The sequence below is a fragment of the Mus musculus genome, chromosome 7 (genome assembly GCF_000001635.26).
Source record: "Mus musculus strain C57BL/6J chromosome 7, GRCm38.p6 C57BL/6J".
In the NCBI taxonomy this organism is placed as follows: domain Eukaryota; kingdom Metazoa; phylum Chordata; class Mammalia; order Rodentia; family Muridae; genus Mus; species Mus musculus.
Window position 1 is genome coordinate 99,661,922 of NC_000073.6, and position 22,074 is coordinate 99,683,995.

Sequence of the window (22,074 nt, forward strand, 5' to 3'; positions counted from 1 at the left end):
GCTGTGACCTGGGATATCCAGCAACGACTGGCTTCTCAACAGTGCCTATGACTGGCACTTAGGGGTTGCTCCCTGTAAGTCAGTCCTGTGCTCAGCTCACTTCACGCCTGGGAGGTGGGCATGTCGCCAGGCCTATTCTGCAGATAAGGGGACTGGCAAGTGTTGAGGACTCAAGTCACGACAGCCGCACGCTCAATTCCCTGCAGGCATCTGCTCCTTCCACATTCTCTCTCATGCCAGCCTGATTTATTGATTGCCATCTTCTAACTTCTAATATTCTTTCCTTCTTCCTTTCTCTTTTATTTTATTTTATTTTATTTTATTTTATTTTATTCTTTTCTTTTCTTCCTCCTTCTTCTTCTTCTTCTTTTTTCCTGACACAAGATCTTTCTGTGTAGTTCCAGCTGTCTTGGGGACCTAGGACACTTTAATGACCTCATTCCTTCACCTCTTCCCTTGAATGTCCCACCCTGGCTGTTGGTAGGGGCTCCTTGTACCCACCCACCCTGCCTGCTCTGCTGTCACCTCAGGATGAGCATGAAGGAAGGTGTGTGGGTGATGCTGGCCAGTCCCGCCCCCAGGCTGAACAGGACAATGAAGGGCAGCACCAGGCGGCTGCAGGCTGACTCACAGGAACCTGCAGGAACAGTGCCATTCCCTGCCACACAGCTGCAGTTGGTGTAGAAGACCTGGGGTGAGGAAAAGGAGAAGAGCCTTCAGGGGCCTCCAAGGGTAGTAGCCAGCCAAGGGCCTGGGCCTAAGGCCTGAGAGCTCCCAAGTTTCTACAGCCAGTAAGGCAGAGCTGGCTGGAGCCCCAGACTCTGACCATTGGTTGATCTGTGATCATTTGAGTCAAGTAAGGTGCCTGGAGACAGTCTGACTGTGCTCACACACTGAGACAGTCTGACTGAGGCACAGCTGTGAGGCAGACACTGTCTCTCTGCCAGTACTAGTGTGTTTGATGGTAGCCTGCAGAACTTCCAGCCAGGGATCAACTAATAGGTGGTCTTACCACCACTGTCCTTAGGTAGCTGTCCTGAGTGAGTCCAGCAAGCTGGGCTTTTTTTCCCTTTCCTATTGTTCAAAGTGTCTATGTGTTTGTTTATTTATTTGTGTGTGTGTGTGTGTGTGTGTGTGTGTGTCTGCACGTGTGCGCATGCGCACGCGCATATGTAAGTGTAGGTACCCACAGAGACCAGAAGAGTGTGTCAGATCTTCAGAGTGGAGTTACAGGTGGCTGCAAGCTGCCAGCCATGGATGCTGGGGACTGAGCTCGGATCCCCTGCTGGAGCTGTCCACTCTTTACACTCGTAAACGTTGAGCCATCTTTGCAGCACTAGGTCAGACCTGGACAATTGGACCATAGTTACTGGAAGCCACAGCCAGCTGGGCAGGGATTGGTGAACTGCTGGCTAGGGTACCTGGAGACCCCTGGGCCTCTTGCTTCTTACTACAGAAAAAAAAATTCTCTGACAATTCTCAGCATGAGAAGGGTTGAGAAACCCAAGGTAGCATTTTGAAAGGATTTAAGCTCAGTGGCTACTGGGATGAGCAAGCAGAAGTTCCCACTGTCAGGGTGCATGGGGAAAGACTTTTGAGGCGAAGTATTTAGGAGATAGAACTAATGAAAGAAGAAAGATAGGATGGCAGAGGGAGGGGCCACTGGGATGTCCACCTATTGCCATGCAGAGCTGCTAGGTATGGCCAGGCTGTACTGGCAGAACTCTAAGCCCTCGCAGCGCTTCACATATGTAAGGAGTGGCCTTTAGGCTTCAGTTACATGCGGAGCAGCCCGCTGAGCTGCAGACGCCCTGGAGTCAGGTCATGGAAAAACATGCCAAAGCAGAGGACTGGCAGGTAGCTCCAACACTGCTCCTTTGCTTGGAAGGACAGCTGGGGTGGACACCAAGGCTGGACACTGCTTTCTAGATTCTTCTCCAAGCTTTCCTCATAGGCATCTATGTCCATGGTGGGAGGTCCTCACAGACGTCTCCAGTCTCCCCCACAGGGATGACTTTGCCTTATAAGCCTGAGATCTTACTCTGTCTCTACCTGAGTGCACCTTGGGCATGGACCAGCCCATTCCTGGGCCCAGGTTCTTATGATGAACCAAGGAGTTACATGTGACAAGAGCCAATCAACCCCAGGCTGGAAAGAATCCCTGAGCGCTGACCCTCCTGAGTGGTGGATCCTCTGAATCCAGTGCAGGCTTCGGACCAGAGACCTTGATTCTAGTCCCAGCTCTGGTATAAGACCTTGGGCACTGCTTAGTCCTTTCCCAGGCCTTCATTTATTATCTATACAATGGGCATAAAAAAAGTAAGTGCTTAAAATCTCCTAGGAACTGTGGCTTTTCTGCTTCCTTGCTAGTAAACTCACCCGGTAAACCACTCAGTGCAAGACCTGGGTGGGGAGGGAAGTCTAGCAAGACACACAAAGTGTGTGTTCCTAAAATCTCTACATATGCTGCTGTCCTGCCTAGAAAGTCCTCCCATCCCAAGCCCTTATTTTCCTAATGATCCCGGAAGATCTGTCACAGATGGTGCTTCTTTTGGGGCCCTCAGAGACCCTCCCAGATGGGCTGTGTCCCTTTCCACGCTTGTATGTACTGGTAGGGACCACTTCTGTCCATCTGTAGCCTGGAGTTCCTGTGGGTCATTTCCTCAAGCAAGCTAGCAGCTGGGAGCTCAGGCTCACCTCCCTGAGCCCTAGCTGGCAACGAAACTTGTTGACAGAACGGGGCTCTGCACTTGCCAAAGCAGAGGAACGAGGCAGAGACAGAGGGAAAGCAAGAGGTTCAGAGTGACAGGCAGCATGTGTGATAGGAGGAGTAGGGTGTGTGGGAGGTTGGCCTTACCTGGCTTTTGCCCAGAGCCTCCTGGACGACACGACCTGTGCAGCCTGCATGGCAGGGTGTGGTGTACTCCACATAGGCACTGGTATCACAAACAGGGTTAAAGTCATCTGATTGGCAGGAGCAGGGCTCTGAGCAGCCAGGAAACAGGCTTGGCCCTGGCTGGGCACTAGACAGAGAAGAGGCAAATGTGTTTGGCTGGGCTCTCTTCTCTCAGGCCTCTGGCTGAAGCCTGGCTCCTACTCTGAGAGGAGTGGCCAGTGATTTCAGCTGCAGCTGTTCCCTGAGGGAGAACCGCTTAAGGAACTTTCCTGATGGGGGAGTGAGGAGTCTGGGCTGTGGAGTGCCCTTTCAACCCTGGATTCTACATGTCTGGGAGCTTCTGCAAATATTCCTGTATTTGGATGGAACACAATTGAAATCCCTTCCAGAAGTGAGTGTCAGATGAAGGGGCCATTCTCTCTTTGAGCTGAATTGTTACTTTGTCTCAGCCAAGGACAGCTGCGGTGGGCCCTGGCAGGAGATGGAGCAGCTGTGGGGCCTCTAACCTATGCCTTCCTCCCTGCGGGACGGTAATTTCTCTGTAATCTGGGCTGGGGTTCCCTTCTCACTGTCGCTTTCCTGAAGTCTCACGACCTCTGTGGTCATTCTCCTGTCCTGCTCACAGTGTCAAGTGCCCCCACCAGAGGACCTGCCCCAGGATCCCAGGCGTGCTCTACCCTAGCTGGAGAACTGAGGTTGGATAGGAGCTGGAGCTAGAAGAGAGGCTGAGTCTAAAGGGGTGAGCACCCTGGGTTGGGGGCTAGAGAACAGCTTTGGGACATAGGCTGTAGCCTGGCTTTCATGCCAGGAGGAAACACAACACCCTTGCCAGGTGACACCGTATCTTCAGTAAAGTGGGTCTATCAACAGAAGCGATTATAGAGATCTCATGGAGACTCAGAGGAACACAAGAGGGAAACTCCATTGGCCTCGGAAAGCCTCAGTGAACTAGAACTTGGAGCGCATCAATTATAAGATCTTTGGTGAGAATATGGGTGAGATGCGATGTCAAGACTGAGGGAGGAGGGGAGAAAGAAGACACAGGCAAGCAGGATGGCCTGAGACCAGTTGAGTGAACTGGGGAAAGTCCCTATTCCTGTACAACTAGTGTCATGGACACCTGCCCAGAGCCAGGGCCTCTTACACACTCAGCAGGCTCAAGGCTCCCCCACCTCACCCCACCCCACTCCACCCGCGTGTGCTTCATAAAGTCTCCATGCAGTCTTTCTAATGGGTTCTATCATTGCCCCTTTGCTTAAAATCCCCACTGACTTGACATGAAACATAATTGCTCAGGCTTGGGGCTTCCTGTGGGCCCATAGGGTGTGGCCCGTACACAGAAGGCCCTACTCCAGACAGCCTGGCTCTTAGAGAAAAGAAGGAATGGAGTCAAGTGATGAGGGTGGGGTCCAAGTGTCTTGGCCCTGAGCTGAGTCCTCCGAAGTCACGTGAGAGAGGGACCAGGTGAGGAAACCTGGCACTTGAGTGGGGGAGGCTGTGCCAAGGGGGAAATTCTAGCTGGGTACTGGGCCAAACAAAGCTTAGTACATCTTCCAGTTAAAATGAGGTCACCGTAGGAAGAGGCAAGGTTTCTTAACCTCGTCTGCCTTCTTGAGGGGGACTGCCCAGTTCCTTGTTCACCTGCTTTTTGAAACCAAGGCATGGAGCTTGTCCCTTCTTGGGCAGACCTAATTTCATCTGGGAACAAATGTCTCTCTCAGGCTATGCTGGGTCCTGCCTCCTATGCGTGGCGTCCATTCCACTTCTGCGGGCCCGCAGGTCTCAGCCTCCCTGGAAATACTATCCCGCAACTGGCTGCACCCTGGCTCTTCCCAGGCCTCCTGGCCTTGGTGTTCCATCCATGCCTCTTCTGTGGCATTGGGTGCCTACCAGTGACCACTGCTTGCTTGTACCTGAGCCCAGAAAAGGGCTTGCATAGGGCTTTGTAGGCACTGGGGGAGGGGGAGGGGGAGGGGATACACTGTGTATGGGGGGGAGGGAGGGCGGGTAGGAGAGGTAGGTGGCTCACTGACCTATCCTCACCACGCACCTTCCCATGTGCATGCCCACTCACCCCAGGTCTTGTGTGATGCCTGCAATTTGATGGGTAGAGCAGCCAATGAAGAAGAGCGGCACGCTGAAGAGCAGACACAACAGCGAGCCGAGGAGGCAGAGGGCACTGCACTGCACCGGGCTCAGGTGGAGGCGCTTGACTAAGACACCTCCCATCATGATGCCCACGATGACCAGAGGGATAGTGAGGCAGCCAAGGAGCATGTTGGCAAAGGAGGCTGTGATGGAAAACTGGCGTTCCAGGAACTTAGGCAGGAAGGTGGCCATGCCCGCTACCATGGATGAGGTGCACACCTGGGACAGGACTACCAGCAAGAAGATGGGGTGGCGCAGATTCCGCAGCAGCACCCTAGGGAAGACTGTCGGGACAAGCGGGAAGGAGGTCAGCGTGGGCAGCCAGCCACAGTATCCACATCTGTCCAGCCCGCCCCATCTGTTCCGTTCTCTCTCTTCCATTCCGTTTAAGTCTAGCGTGTCCCATGCTATCACATTACGTTGGACTCTTTTCCCGTCCTGCTCTAGTTTTGAAATTCTCCTCACGCCTTTCAGTTCAGAGTTACGTGGGAGTTTATTAAATGTGTTTATTTCTGTTCGGGTCTGTTTGAGTCGAGTCTACTTCCCTCCATCTCATTTGGGTCTATTTCATTCACTCCGTCTCATTTCAGCCCCCCCCCCCATTTCTATTAGATTGTTCTCCCTCCCTCCACTCCCACCGGGTCCTTTCCATCTTGTCTTGCTCTTTTGAACCAGCCTGGGCTTGGGTCTTTCCTTCTTTGTCCTTAACTCAGATGCCCACTCCTGCCCTGATGCCTCTCGGCTAGAGTGTGTTTCCTGAGAGCATTGTACCGAACCAATTGTACATTTTATTCATTTAGCCGTTTTATTGCCAGCTCACCCCCATTTTATTTCAGAGTAGTAATTTTTACAGTATCAGTTGCTTTATCTCTAGAGCCCAGGGCACACTGGTCATTTTGTCAAAACGTTGTAAATACTGTTTAATGGATGAGGACTGGATCAAATGTCCAAACGCCGGGGGCAGAGAATCTCAGGTCTCCAGAGAAAATGAACCCTGGGCAGCCGTGGGCCAGGAGGCTCCCTGGATGTAGGACAGAGCTAGGACCTAGAGAACAAGGGGACTTGGAGAGGAATTCCTAATGGGATGTGGGCAGGAGAGCAGGCTGGAGACAGGCAGTAATCATGACTGTTCTGGCGTTGGGGACCTCCCTAGGATCTGGGTAGATCTGGAGTCCTACCTCAGTGCCTTGTTCAGGCTGCCCTTCCTAAAAGTGCTAAACCTTTGAGCTCAGAATAGTTGGTAAATCCCTCCCTTCCTTCCTGGGTTCCGTGTTCGGGCGAGTAGGGTGTACAGGGATGCCTGAGGACAGTTTCTGCTCTGATGGATGGGTTTCTCCGCTGTTAGACAGACAGACAGACAGAATGGGAAAGAAACAAGAGAAACCTGAATGTGCTAGTGAGGAGAGACATCCATAGAGGCCAGGCTAGAGAAAGAGCCTTTGATTCCTGCCAGACCAAAGCCTGCATCCCTATGTTATAGGAGACACATTTTATCTCTCCTCAGAGCATAGTCAGACTAGCTTGATCACTATCCTCAAAGTCTGGCCTTGTTTCCTTCAGAGCCAGAAAATAAAGTCAGCCCTGGAGGGGTGAGTAGGGACCACAGTCACAGAACGCCTCCCTCTAGTCCCTAGTCCTTTGCCTCCAGACCAGCTATTCAGCTAGCATTTGGGATGAGTTAGGTGGCCCTAGACATCACTCTAGGTAGCTGCTGCCACCCTTTCCCTCGGTCACTCCTTGTCTCTCTCCTTCCTCCCAAACTCCCTTCCTTCTTTTTTCCTCCCCCACCCCTCCACACTTGCTCAAGGTATCTGAAGCTCCACACGAATTGGTCTTTTATATTACTTGGTCTTCACTGTAAAGAGGGACCTGGGGTTGGGGGGTGGGCATGGACACACCCAGGTTTGTCCAGAGAGGAAAGCCAGACTCTCTTCACTTCCAGCACAGAACCGCTCTCCCTCTGCCCCTCCCATTCGGATGCTGTCCTTTCTGGCGGCCTGGCTCCAGAGGGCTCCTCTCTCCACAATGCTCATTCTGCTGTCCTCATCACTGCAGTGGACTGTGAGCCCATCCCCCACTTCTCAGCAGCCACAGCCTTCTCCACAAGGGATGGAAAATTCCTGGAGGGCAGGGCCATGCCTTTCTTTCCCTTAGCTACCTGAAGGGGAATTCCAGGGCCTGTCTCCTGCTCAGGTTCAGCCTCCGCTTAGCACAGGGCTTCCCTCACTCAGCACAAGGTCTCCCCATCAGACAACGGACCTTCCTCAACTCAGGGACTGCCTTCCTCAACAGCCTTGCCCGGCTCAGAGGCCAGGCACTGGACAAGGGTGCCCTCAAACTAGTGCTGCTTCCTCCCACAAGTCACAGGCTTCTCTAAGTCCCGGACCATGTAGCTCCCATCAAATGAGGATCTCCTCTATCATGTTGGTCTGGGTCTGAACTCTTTCATCAGATAGCTTCCCCCTCCATTTGCAGACTGGGAGAGAATGTGACTCCCCCACCAGGTAAGAACTTCCACTGCCAGGGATTGTCTTCCCCAAGAGTTTCTTCTCCTTCAGGCTACTCTCCCCCCACCCTCCGCCGTACCCCCACCTCCATGATTACAGGTGCTGAAAGCCAAGTCCTGGTAGAGCTTTGCTGCCCAGAGGCCAAGTTGGTTAACCAGCCACAAGGCCTACAGAAGCTGGACGGTGCAGAGACGAGCTGGCCCAGACTACCAGCTCTAGGATTTAGTTTGCACAGCCAGCCCCAGCTGCACCCTGAGTAGGAGGCAGAGTGGGGATTAAAATGTTCGTCCATGCTACAGTGTGCTGAGTCCTTCCAGTAATCGGGGATGACCTGAGGTCGACAATGCAGGCCACTGCCTCTAGGCCCAGCCCCATGGAATTCAGTCAGTCCCTTTTCCTGGGAATGCTGGGAAATTTGGGGGGCTAGATTATAGTTACCCCAACATCGAATCTTAGAAAACTGGCAAAAAAATTGGAACCAATTCCTTCCTGCTACACATGTCTTTGGTGAAGCGTAAAGGATCCTTTGGATAATACCTTTGTAAATGGTATTAAACAGCAGCACCACTTACTGTTCAAATGTGAATAAGAATAAAAAGGTGTGATCATAGGAAAAAACCTATACCTTACATAAGTGGTTTTTAAAATTGTAGACAGGTGCTATCTGTGTGTGTCTCATCCTATTCGACATGTCAATCCTTGAGAAAGGTGAAGCATATATTACCAACCCAGTCTGTATATGAGGAAACTCAGTTCAGAGACAGAAAACAACCTCCGAAGACCGTACAATGACCAGTGTCTGGCAGGCTTTCCGTCAGGGTCGTTTGACTTGCCTGGACACAGCAAGTACTCAATCAATGTCTACAGGATCGAGTTCTTTAGAAAACGCTGCCTAGTCCCTCTGTGGCCTCCGGTAACTGCCTGATTGATTTCCTTGTGTCAGGATCAGGTTAGCATGAAGTTTCTGTCAGTGAGTCTATTTCTTACTGTACTGAGAAATTATCCAGGGAAACCAAGGCCCACAGAGAAGCCAGGAACAAGAACCAAAAAGGCCCCCAGCTTTCTACCCATGCTACAGCCTGGAGATTTAGTGAGACTTTACTCAGGGCTTCCTGCTTGCAGGCTTAGAGGAAATTGGGACACAAGCTTTGTCCTTCAGGAGTTCTCTGCTTATGGTGGAGGATGGGTAAAGACAGGCTGAGCTGAGACAGAAGCTGAGACAGAAGCTCCAAGGGTGCTGAGAGCCAAGAGGATGGAGGGATCCTGGTGGGATCCAGGCACAGAGGACAGAAGGGCTCTTGGACATGACCTAATGGGACAAGAAAGATAGTGATGAACCCTGAGGAGAGCGGTCTATGACCAGCCTTACCAGGAATGTCTGAGCTCACAAGAGGTCTGTAGAAGCAGACTAAGCATTCTGGATAACCTCAAAGGCACCTCTGGTTTCCCCCCTCCATTTTCATCTGGGCTCACTTACCTTTGACAAACTGGACCAAAGTCAAGTCTGGGGCAATCTGGGCCAATCCAGCCTGTTTCTTTAAAGGCTCGTGCTGGGAGGAGAGGTCCTCACCCTGGGAAGACATAAAGCCAGGCCCAGTCAGCTGGATGCAAGAGATGCTGTTCAGACATGGCCATGGGATAGACAGAGGAGTTCTGGAATGAGCTCTGGCGCCCCCATCAGGAGCAGAGACTACTGATATCCCACTGGTTCTTGGCCCTCTAGGTACTCAAGAGGATTTAAAGACTGAATGAAGCTCTAGTGGTTAAACTGTAACATGGTGCCATTCATGTGCTCTGACCTCAGGCCGCGTAATTAAACAGGATATGGGTGACAATTATTATCATAGACACAGCTATCAGCAGTCCTATCATCCCAATGCATATCAGCACTATGCTCACAAACCGTTAGATGACCAATTTATTCACGATCACACCCTCGTAGTATGATTGTCATTGCCTTTGTCCTAGCCACAGGATACCTCTGTTATTATCATTGTTACTTGCCTCTTCAGTATCATTGCTAACGTTGTGATTATAATATCATCACTCTTATCTTTAACATAATCGTCTTTATTAATATCCCAATCTCATCTGTGTCACCAAATGACTAACGGTCACCAAAAGGGACATCAACTCACAGTCCTTCACCACCAATGCAGTCACCAACAGTGCTTCCGTTGCTGACATCATTATCAGTATCACTGACACTATGTGATGACTCATCTTGGTTATCGACTTGACGCACCTGGGAATTTCAGCTGAAGAAATGCCTCCATCTGATTGGCCTGTGGGCATGTCTGTGGGTATTTTCTTGATTGCCAATTGATGTAGGAGGGCCCAGCCCACTGTGGGCAGGACTATGCCTAGGCATGTGAGCCTGCGCTGCATAAGAAAGTAGTTGAACGTGAGGCTGGAAGCAAGCCCCACAAGCAGCATTCTTCCATGACATCACTTCAGGAAGTTTTCCTGTTGGAGCTGAGCTCTTTGAGTTTCTACCCTGACTTCCCTTAAGGATGGACTGTGACCCGACCCTCACCTCTCCAAGTTGCTTCTGTTTGAGGTGTTTATCACAGCAACAGGAAAGTAAATTGGAGCAGATCACCAAAGTTATCGATCCACCACCACTCTCACCCATCATCAGTATCACCATCACCTTTAGCAACATCTTAGACACTTTTATTACCTAACATGATAAGTGCCTGGAGGTCTGATGTCATTACATTTTTCTATGCAGCCTGAGGTCAGACTCAGCAGCTAGCAACTTCAGGGGAAAAGACTTTGGACTGTTGTAAGGATTAGCCAGTTCTCAGGAACTATGTGGACAGAGAGAGTAGGAGTGTCAGTGGTTGCTATAGATACCTCTTTCTCAACTTGTTTATCTTTTCTTCCTTTTGAGACAGGGTCTTACCTCTTATTACCAGGCTGACATTCCAAGTGCTAAGATCACAGGCCCGAGCCACTGTGCCCGGCTTCCCATCTCAGTTTCCCCATTTCAGAACCCCACATGGCACCTCAAACACAGAACCCTTGTCCAAGCTCCCCGTGTCTTGCTCCCTGCGCTGGCTGCCAAAGCCTGACCTGCCTCGGCAGGCAATTCATCCAGATATTAATCCAGGCCTTCCATCTCCCTTGGGCTTTGCCTTTCCAACTCCTTACATTTTAGCTGGGCACAACTTTGGGTTTCCTGGCCTGAAGTGGGGTGGTGACAGGGCAGAAAGCATTAATGGGTAAAAAACAGACAAGAGACTGTGGCAGGGAATGAGTCTGAGGCAGGCAGCAAGCAGCCTTTAGCTTCTGTCAGTAGCAGGGAGCCATGTACCTCAGAGACCTGACACAAAGATGCAGGCTTCTCAAACTTCTGGCCATACCAGGATGCCTCTGTCTCAGGCATGCCAAGGGGAACCACATGGGTCCTAGTGACCAGGGTTGGCCTTGTAGGTAGAGCTGAGCCCTCTGATACATGGTCACAATGTATAGCAGGAATCTTTTTTACCTTGGTGGGGGAGCCTTAAGAAAGAATAAGGTGGACTTTTGGAATCACTTGGGAGATTGGAAATTCAGAATAGGAATTAAATAGATTTGTCTAGAAATGAAATAAAATACTGTTTTACAAACACATGGGTGTGAGTCAACCTTTTCCTGGTCTGCCTTGTTCACTGCTGTCCAGGGTTCTGCATAAGCAGGCATTGTGTTTATCTCAGTCTCTGAGCTGCAGCGCTCATTACAGGAGCGTGAAGCAAAATCATATCTGATAAATCTGCACTGAAGGAAGAACTGGAGATGGCTCTGAGCAGCTACTGCAGCCGACACCAAGCTCTTGGAAGACAAACAAGAAGAGCAGGAGGAGATGCTGTCATTGTAGGAGGCAGTCCTCAGACCAGGATGCTTCAGAGTCAGGCAGTAAATGACGGAGTTCCCCAGGGGCTAGGAGAACTGAGTGAGATGCCAGAAGATGAGGGGCCTGGGATGTGTGGGCTCAGGGCTCACATGTGTGAGCGTGTGCTATCCTCCTCAGGACCAGCAAAGGGCAGTGGGTGGGGAGTGTTGTGCTTTTTCACATGTGAGCAAATACGCTGAGGGTGCGCACCACACAGCTAGACGTGGTACAACTGAGACCCGAGGATTTGTGTTGTTTGCATTCGCAGCTATCCAGAGTTAGGGTGGCCTTTGGGCTCTAAGTTCGACATGCCTGCCAGAGCCACATTATCTAATGCAGCAGCCACCAGTCACATGTCGTGACTAAACACTTAAAGTATGGCTAGTCCAACTAAAATATGTCACAAGTATAATAATAAACATTGATAGTATTATATTCCCAAATTGGATTTTTTTTCTTTTTCTTTTTATGAGACAGGTCTCACGTGGTCCAGGCTGACTGAAGATGACCTCCAACTCCTTTTTAAAATTTCTGAAACAGAATCTCACTGTGCAGCTCAGGCTGGCCTAGAGTTTATCATGCCTTAAACTCATGGTTATCCTCCTGCCTCAGCTGCCAGAGTGCTGGGATTACAGACATGAGTTATCACATACACCTGACTCCAAACTCCTAATCCTCCTGCCTCTCAAGTCCTGGGAATTAAAACCTGTGACATTTTGCCCCATCTAAATTTATCATTAAAATAAATTTAATTGACTTTTGAGTGTAGCTACTAGAGATTTAGCCTCATACACACGACTTGGCTGATACCTCTTTTGGACATGCTGGTGGCATAGACCAAGGCACTTTTTCTTTCTTAGCCTTGGCCACAGTGGCCAGGGTAAGGGCCTGGACAGTTGAGGCAAAGAGGATAGGAGTAGAAGAAGGTAGGAGAAGCTGGAAGTTACAGACAGACAGACTGACAACTTCCTCACATTTTTCTCCAGGGAGGGGCAGTCTCGCCCCTGAGAGCAAGCAGACTCTGGTGAACTTCATGTCCTGGCCACAGTGTGACCTGCCCCTTGCATGTACTTCCCTGTCACGTTTAGTCACTTTCACATCTGCCTGGCTTTTCAGTTCAGGTGCTGTCTGACTGCACTTGTTTGGCGGGGACAACACCGAGTGGAGAAATGTCTCCATGATAGATCAGACTATCACTCTTTGGTTCCTTGGTACCCTGGCATGTTGTGAAAGAGGACACGGGGTTTGGGGACAGGAGAGGAGAGATAGTGGGGGAAGAGGGTGTCTGTTTGGAGAGGAGTGTGGCTGGGAAGGAGAGGATGGAGCAGGGCACAGCATGGCCTAAGGCATGGAGGTGGACAGAGCCAGCATCAGGGACAGACTGTGGGCACTACTGCAATCTGACTGCAGCCGGTACTCCCTGGGGAAGCAACTGGGGACGATTGACAGACTGTGGTCAGGCCTTGGTGGTCTATGGCCAGATGAAGGGATGGAGACTTTATTCTGTGTGTCAAGAGTCCTCTCTGTCCTAGGTTCCTATGCCCCAATTTGTTTCTACCTTTTGACCCTCATCTGTTTTGAGGACCGCTGACTAATAGTGGGTTCTTCAGGCAGGAAGCACAGTGCTGCTCAAAGCAGGGCTTGGGTGGCCCATCTGGTCTGTGGTTTGACCAGGTCAGCAAGCCTGGTAGAACTTCCTCTCTCGGGGGGCTTGGTGCTGACATCTGCAAGCCCACAAGACATGCATGCTATGAACTCGGCCTTGCTTTGGGCCTCTAGCCATCATGAAGCTATCTTTGGGCACAGTTGAGGTCCTAGACAGTTTTACCCTGGAGCTGGGTCCCAGTCTATGAAGCCAGAGCTAGGCTGCCAGCTTGTAATGGACTCCTTGCCAGCTCTCAGTTCCTCCCCTGTGTCATCACAGAGTAGTCACAGACACCAGATCTCTGAGAGATGGTGGCCATCTAAGGAGGCAGGGCAGAGGTCTGGAGCAGAGAGCCAGGGCATCTTGGCCTGCGGCTTCTTCTGGTGAGGGGTCCTGCAGCAGACCATCAGAAGTGCTGAGGCAGACGAGCTGCCTCACTTGTCCTTCCCTAGATCTCTGACTGATTAGTTGAGAGAGTGTCTGGGGAGTGGGTTTTCCTGGAACTGAACCTCAGTGGCATTTATAAACCATGTGATGATGCTATTCAATCTCTGCAACTCAAATCCCCCAGTGGCAAAGAGAACATAGGAATTGTATCTGCCACACAGGCAGTAGGGGTTAAATGAGATAATACACACATAGGACCCAGCAGAGGGACAGGAAAAACATAATACACGCTAACTTAACTCCTCCTATATTACTTAGCACCAGACCTGGTTTTGGTGATTGCTGCCTATAACTCTCTCCAGGATATAATGGAAGGAAGACTTTGAAGAACAAATAAGAAACACAGTGGTCAGTTGCCTCACCCCAGTCTGAATGGCTGGTGGAAAGAAAATGAAAGGCAGCAAATGCTGGCAAGGCTGTGCAGGAGAGGGAACCCTTGTACTCCACTGGTGGGAATGTAAATTCATGCAGTCATTAAGTCAAAAAGTATGGAGGTGCTTCACAAAAACTGAAAACAGGGCTGGAGATGTAGCGCAGTTAATATAGAGCTTGCAGACCATTCATGAAGTCCTGAGTTCAAGCCCAACTACACATAAAATGGGTGCGGTGGCTCATGCCTGTATTTCCAGCACACAGCAAGTTGGGGTAGGAGGATCAGGAGTACATAGTCCTCTTTGGCTGTATAAGGATCCAGGAATACACAGAGCCTTGTCTCAAAAAGAAAAAGAAGGTGAAGATAAGGCTGGAGATCTAGCCAAGAGGTACAGTGCGTGCCTAGCATGCACAGTCCTGGATTTAATTCCTAGAATCACAAAAGTAAAGAGGCAGGAGAATCAACAATGTCTAGTATTAGAGAAAGCTGAGTGCCCGTGCTCACTGAAGCATTACTCACAATTACCAAGACAGTCAACCTAACTGTCTCTCAACAGTCATTAGCAGGTGAATGGATGAACACCATGTGAGAGCTAGTCTCTCTCTCTCTCTCTCTCTCTCTCTCTCTCTCTCTCTCTCTCTCTCTCTCTCACACACACACACACACACACACACACATTGGTGTTTTGCCAGCATGTGTGTCTGTGTGAGAGTGTCAGAGCCTCTGGCACTGGAGTTACAGATAGTTGTGCACTGTCCTGTGGGTGCCGGGAATTGAACCTGGATCCTGTGGAAGAGCAGCCAGTGCTTTTAACTGCCGAGCCATCTCTCCAGGCAGTGAGTACTATTCTTAACAAGAAACAAAATTCTTTCATTTTTCAGGACCGTGGATGAATAAAAAGTGTACTATGTTGAGTCTAAGATGCCAGATGTGACAGATGTTTGTAGGTGGAGTCTAAGGGACTGGGACTCAGGAATGCAAGGGTGCAGTGCTGGTTCCAGGGGCTGGCGGGAAACTAGGGGCAGCTGCAGGGGACACACAAACTGCAGATCCACAGGAGGAAAAAGTTCAAGAGGACTACTTTACATTGTGATGACAACAGCAACCCAACCTGGTATTGCAAACAGGAATCGCTGAAAGAACAGAAAGCAACCATGTGAGGTAATGCATCTGTCGGATGTTTGATGCAGCCAGGGCCTCCTGTACACATAAGTCAAAATGTTTGTGCACCAGACATAGGCACACATGTTATTTGCCCATTAAAAGATCAATTTAAAGAAAAAAAAAAACCTAATTTTTTTAAAATTAGGAAACAAAGTATTTAAGAATATTAGAAAAAGTAGTTTTCTGTTTGTTTTTTTCTGCTCCCCTTAAAATTTGGCCCGACAAAGAAAAGGACTGAGAATCAGGCTGCTGCTTCCTGAGCCTGTATCATGTGCTGAACCTCCTAACTGTACAGTCTGTCTCATTTATTCTTATGCAAATCCAAAAATGTAGATGCTTTGTAGATTCCAGCATTAGAAGGAGAGACGGTATGTCACAGACATCATGAGTGTTCCCAGCCACTCAAATACCAGGGAAACTTTCATGGGGCCTGTTTGACCAAAGCAGTCTCTTTCTCTGTGTCTCTCTCTCTGTCTCTCTGTCTCTGTCTCTGTCTCTGTCTGTCTCTCTCTCTCTCACACACACACACACACACTTTCCCTCTGTCTTTCCCTTTCCCTTCTCTCTGTGGTTTAGTGTGAATGTGTGTGTGTGTGTGTGTGTGTGTGTGTGTGTGTGTGTAGGTGAATCTGTGTCTATTTTGAGACAGTCTTACTTCTATAGCCCAGCAAGAACTGCGATTCACTAAATTATCTAGGATGGCATTAAACTTGTGGTCATTCTCCTGCCTCTGCTTCCCAAGTGCCTGGATGACAAACATGAGATGTCATAACTAATTCCATCATTTTGTTAACCTCAGTCTTTTTCTCTGCCTAGCTGTGGTATGTCTAGACCAGCTGTTTCTTAGCAACAGAGACCTTTAGCCAATTTGAAATCCCATCATGATGTCTGATTCAAGGATGTTACACCCTCAGAGTTACAACACTTGCTTAGTGTGCATGAGACCAGAATCCAGCACTGAACAAACAGAAACAAATATGCTGCTATAAAAACACCAAAGTGGAATTGCAGAGAGGGAGGGAGGGAGGGAGGGAGGGAGGGAGGGAGGGAGGGAGGGAGGGAGGGAGGGAGGGAGGGAGAGAGAGAGAGAGAGAGAGAGAGAGAGAGAGAGAGAGAGACTTCTTCATTCACCTCATGCTGTCATTCCTGGTGTTCTATGGGGTATAGTTTGAAGTACACTCAAGTATACCCCAAAAGGAATTCTAGCTCTAGTATGGGAAAGAGAGATTCTTATTTGACCTTTTGGGTCAGAGACTGGCCTCATATAGACAGATGCAGGGCCACCATACTCTGGACACTTTTGGGCCCCTCTATAGGCCCCACCCAGTACCTCATCCTGTGGGATGGAGAAGGGATTGCACAATCACTTAAGTCTCGAAGCTTAGAGGGAATGTGAGACTAGCGTCTCAGCCCTACACTGCCAGGCTGGGAAGGGATACACAAGGGGGCTTCTAGAGGAGAGCTCACAAGGAGGAGACACAGATGACAAGGAAAGCTAGTGTCACCATGTACACTAAAAGGCTACAGCAGGGACCCAGAAGTCCCAGGGGGAATATGGGCACATGCTGGTAGGCTAGCTCTAAGTTTTGGGTTTTAAGGAATTCTGCTTCTGCCCTGTATCCTTGGCTATTGTCCCAAAGAAGTACATTGAGGTCAATGACCGAGACAGCCAGTGTCATGGACTCACAGGCTCTTAGCCAAATTATGGTCACTTAAACATGTGAATTTAGCTCAGAGGTGGTGGTGCATATCTTTAATCCCAGCATTCAATGGGATAAAAGATTTGCTCAATTCTCTATGAGTTTGAGGCTAGCCTGGAATACATAGTGAGCTCTAGGCTAGCCAAGGCCACATAGTGAGACCTTGTCTCAGAAAGAGACAGAGAGAGGGACAGAGAAAGAGAGAAATAGAGACAGAGACATGGAGGCAGACAAAGAGACAGAGAGAAGTGGATTTTGGCACTCAGAGACTATTTCTGACATGGGTCTGGAGAGAGATCTGTTAGTGAAGTGCTTGTAATGCAAATGTAAAGACCTTGGTTTGATCCCCAAATCCATGTAAAAATGCTGGGTATAGTGGCGCACACTTGTAGTTCCAGTACACAGGAGGTGGGGGTAGGTAGGTACCTAGGTCTCTCTGGCCAGGCCCCCTAGCTACAGAGATTCTGTCTCAAAAACCAAGGAAAAACACCCTAGGCTGTCCTCTGGCCTCCAACAGCATGCACATACACATGTGCCTATATCTGCATATCTCGCCCCAAACATACATGCTAGTGCTTACACACACACACACACACACACACACACACACGATTGTGCAGGCACACACAGATGTTCATGTGCACATACATGCACAGGCACAAACACATATATGCTTTCATAGGCCACATAGATAAGAACACACATGCAGAGGCACACAAACACATACATAGGCACCACACACACACACACACACACACACACACACACACACACTTCTCTGATTCTAGAAAAGAAGTACTTAAAAATATCCAGCTATTTGAACTTTAGCTAGGTGCCATAGCTCATACTTGTCAGTCTAGCACTTGGGAGGGTGAGGCAGGAGGATCGCCACGAATTTGAGATCAGCTTGAGCTACAAAGTAAATCCTAGGCTAGCCCAGATTGAGGCCCATGTGTCTAAAGAATTAAACTCTGCCTAGTCAACAACAAACAAAGAAGCAGAGCACTAAGGCAAGACCAATGGCGTATTGGAATTATTCTAGGAGTAACAGAGCCAACAGAAGACCATGGCGCCCACCGGCTCTCAGAGGCTGGCCATGGCCATCATGCTTGATTCAAGAGGCAAAAGGCCTGTCAGGAAGCAGGTGGCCAGGCCTCTTCCATCTCCTGGCTCAGCTCTAAGAACAGGTTCTCAGAGGAGCCAGTGAACACTGGAGAAGTACCGGGTGGGGTACCCCACCACCCAAGGCACAATACACCCAGAAATGATCTGTCAGAGAGCCCTTAAGAGACCCTGCAGAGGCCTCATGGCTGAGCCGCCATTCAGGCACCCGTGTCTCCTCACACCTGGCTTCCTTCACTCCTCTAGGCAGGGTGTGTGGGATGTCTTCTTCAACTCTCCTGAACAAACAACATAGCAGCATGGAGCAAGTTAGAGGACACAGCCTCAATATGCAGAGCTGGCTGTTCTTGTCAAATCTGCTGCCCACACATTAGATACATTGGCCAGACCCACTCATGATCAGACAAGCCTTATTTTATGTGCTACAATCTTTTGGCTTGTAGAGATTGACTTTAATGGCTGCATTTACTTCTAGGGTACTTAGGGGGTTCCTGGGCCCTAAGTCTGGGAGATGTCTGAAAAGATTTCCCAAACTGACTGGCTTTGACTGTTTCTTCCTTACCCATCCCCCTCTGTGCAGGAGAGACACATGCAGCATGTAGCAGCCAATATCACCCAGTGGGACCCCTTCTCCAGGCTCTTCACTAGTGACTCTAGTGGGCCAGGCCAGCCAACCCTACTGCAAGTGGCCTGGCTGGTCCTGGAAGCTTTGAGGAGGCGGAGGCGGTGGCAGAGGCGGAGGTGGAGGTGGAGGATCAATTCCTCCCACATCAATATTTATTGCCCAAGAGCTGCTGGAAGCAGATCACCATGTTCTCAGCCTTCAATCTTTTCTTAAGAACCTCTCAGCTCCCCTCCTCCCAGAACTCCACATCTGACAAGGTAGATACAGACAGCCAGACAGGCACACAATCACGACCAATGTCACAAGGCTTCACGGCACATAGTTCTCAAAAGCGGACTCTAAAAACCACTGCAGCCAGGACTGCACATTCTCAGAACCCAAGGTAATTGGGTAGTGCTCCAGGAATCTGACCTCTGTACCTTATATGTGGCACACACAGCAGCAAGCATAGGGAAGTGACTTGCTGCGGAGGCACATGGCTGACCTGTTACCCAGTCCAGTGGACAGCTACCCACGCCTATTGTTCTCTTTCCAAATATAGAGCCCAACGCAGAGTATCTGTCACCAGACACACAGACTCTTGTCCTCCTAAGTGACACTCCTATTTCCAAGGACTCCACTTCAGATTCTGGGAATTTGAATCTTGGCCCCAGCTAGGCAGAACTGAGATTCCAAGCCCGCCCCCTGCCTCCAGAGCCAACACAGGCACTGTCAGCCCAGTCATCCGCTGTCTCTGGGAACCACCACTGCAGAATAAGCATCCTGGGCAAGTCCTGCCCCAGGGCAGCAGAGCCGGTGCCTATCCCATTGGCTGCTCCCAAGTGCTCTGCTGCCTGCCCCCAGCATGGCCAAGAAGGCCTCAGTGGCCTCTCTCTCCATGTTCTTCCTGGTCCAGTCCACCCAGCACCTGGTAAAGCAGGTGAGAACTCCTTGCTTCCTGTCCTTCCAAGCATACCTTTGGGTCTTGAAGCCAGCAAAGGTTTTGTGATTCTGGCCCCTGCTGGCTATCCCAACCTGGGGTGTCTTTGGCCCTAGGTTGAGGTAGCTGACAAGGCTCAGTAGAACAGATGGTCCTGGAGCTTAGACAGACTTGAACTCATATTCTAATAAATTGACCCTCTATTTTAAAAAAAAAATGACAAAAAAGAAATGACCCTTTCAGGTCTACTTGCTGGCTCAAACTTTCTTGTTCTAAGAAGGAGGCCCTCTTCCGCACTTCAATAAACATGCCTAGAAGTACCAGGCCACTGCAAGAACATCTGGCAAGATTTTTTTAAAATAAATTATTCTTTTGCAATTAGAATTACTTAGCAATAAGCACCTTACTTAACTTTTAAGCTGAGGTCTTAACAAGCAGCTCACATAGTTGGGGAAAGAGAAAATGCACAAGGCTTCATAATGTAGTCAAGTTTGTACCCATTCAAAGTAGCAATTGAATTGAAATTATGAGTGAAATTGAAATTATGTTGTCAAAATAGACTTTTCAGACTCATTTCCAGGGTCAGACATACATATCTTAGTAGTAGAGTCCTTGCCACTGCATGTGAAAGGCCTGAGAGGTTTAGACCCCAGTAATAATGATGATGATGATGATAATAATAAAAATAATAATAATAAATAAGTTTGTTGTTTGTCTTTTTTTTCAATTTGGAAGCAACTTACTATCTTTCGGGCTTCATATCTTGGTAAATTCTTAGCTATCCTGCCTTGTGGTTCATGGTTCCTGGCCTCTTTAGTCATGTGACCTTGGGCAAAATCTCCCACCATCCTGGCTCAGAGTACTCTATGTGTACTCAGCCCTATCACTGCGCCTGGCAAGGCCAGCCTCAGGTCTGCTGTGGAACCCTAAGCTGAGGTCGTTTGCACTCAGCATCCCTTGGCTGTCTTCTCTGTACTTGCCAGTGTCCTCATGTCTAGCTTAGAACTCTTCCTACACCCAAGTTCTACAGCCTCAACTCCTTAGCATCTTCTAGCATAGTCAGAATTCCCAACATTTCTAAGTGACCCCGATGCCGACGTTCATGAACCCCAGCAAGCCTGAGTCCTCACCCCAGGGCTCCCGGATTTGTTCATCGATTTCGAGCAAACCACATCAGCCTCCCTCTGCCCTGCAGCTCCTGGGTTACGGGAGGGCCCCGTGATGGTCTCAGTGTGTGTGTGCCTGTTGGGAGGAGGCAGTGGGGCTTGCTCAGGAATGATGAAGCCTCATTAGGAAGCATTATAGTGGCTCTGGAGCCTGAGTTGGGGCTGGTACATGGAGGGTGCTTACCTTGCTGGCAGTGGAGGCCGCACTTGCCAAGACCTTCCGCCTGAAATGAAACTCATGTTTCTCCTTGGGCATCTCTCTGGGGAAGAAGAAGTAGGGGCTGGAAGCCAGGACCACCAGTCCTGAAGAGATGAGGAAGCCCAGCCACCAGGCACCCACCCATCTGGGGTCTTTTGGAGTCAAGTTGATGCCTCCTGGAAGAGAAAACCATGATGATGTTAGTGTCATGATTGTCTGTCATCTCTGCCTCTGAGAACCTTCAACCAAGAGGCCGACGGAGTACTGGGGGAATGCCTAGAACCTCAGGCCAGCTACTTAGTTTCTGTGCCTTAGTGTCTTCCACTGTGACACACAGATATTAGTAGCTTCAGGAGTTAAGGTATTCTACGTCATAGGGTTGTTAGGAGAATTACAGAAAAAATATATACATATATTACAGTAAACATTATACATATATAGCTAAAACAAGTAAAGTTAATTAAAAATTTAAATATCTAATCTGAGCACTTGCGGAGTGGAAGTAATAGGATCAAAAATCCAAGGTCACCCTCGGCTAATTAACCACTGAGTTTGTAGTCTGGGCTACAGGAGACCCTGTCTCAAAAACACAAACAAAACCTGTGAAAGACAGACAGGAGAAGGACTTCAAGGGATGTTCATTTTATAGTCACATGCTCCTTCTCTCCCGTTTCTATTTCCATCATTAGACAAAGCATTATTACTGAATCAAATGAAGGTGGGGCTGCTGTTGTCTTTAGACCATGTTTAAAATAACTGGGATTGTTTAACAGAACCATTCAGAGTTACTAAGACCTGCTTGAAATGACCATAGAGTTGTGGGGCTAACAAATGTGTTCCTTTAACAAGTCTATCTTAATGGGTTTGGTCCCTTACCTATTTTAATTAGGACATGATGCTCAACTGCCCATAAAGCTTCTAAAGTGAAAGGCTGCAGAGCCGACACCTTCCCTGAGTCCCTCTGCGCTGGGTAGCTTTTTCTCTGAACTGAAACATCAGGAGGCTGAGACACTTACAAGGTCCACAGAGCCCCTCTCTAAGGTTACAACAGCAGTAAGAAATTTTGGGCAGGAGAAACCTCTCTGATGGAACTATCAGCAAGTTGTGCAGGATGCTCTAGGGATGCAGCTTCTGTGTGCTGTCACTTCCGGTATGGTGGGACTCTCAATGATGCCCTTAAATCCCCCATGCTCCTGAAGGTAACTCCAGTAAACTCACTGGTTCACCAAGCTTGCCTAAGATGGAATTGTTTCTCTGGTCTGTCATCATTGCCCTATCTGGGGCGA

The 22,074-nt window shown here is 49.3% G+C and overlaps 1 protein-coding gene across 8 annotated transcripts in view; it reads right to left on the bottom strand.

Annotated features, from left to right (window-relative positions):
* Nucleotides 1–22,074, bottom strand: part of Slco2b1 (solute carrier organic anion transporter family, member 2b1) — a 53,537-nt gene that overhangs the window by 4,118 nt on the left and 27,345 nt on the right. For all 8 annotated transcript variants that reach the window (NM_175316.3, NM_001252530.1, NM_001252531.1 and 5 more), the window contains 5 exons: nucleotides 20,774–20,964; nucleotides 9,029–9,122; nucleotides 4,971–5,328; nucleotides 2,858–3,023; nucleotides 526–689 (listed from right to left, as the gene is read on the bottom strand). In NM_175316.3, coding sequence (NP_780525.1) covers nucleotides 526–689; nucleotides 2,858–3,023; nucleotides 4,971–5,328; nucleotides 9,029–9,122; nucleotides 20,774–20,964 — 973 coding nt within the window. The remainder of the gene's footprint in view (nucleotides 1–525; nucleotides 690–2,857; nucleotides 3,024–4,970; nucleotides 5,329–9,028; nucleotides 9,123–20,773; nucleotides 20,965–22,074) is intronic.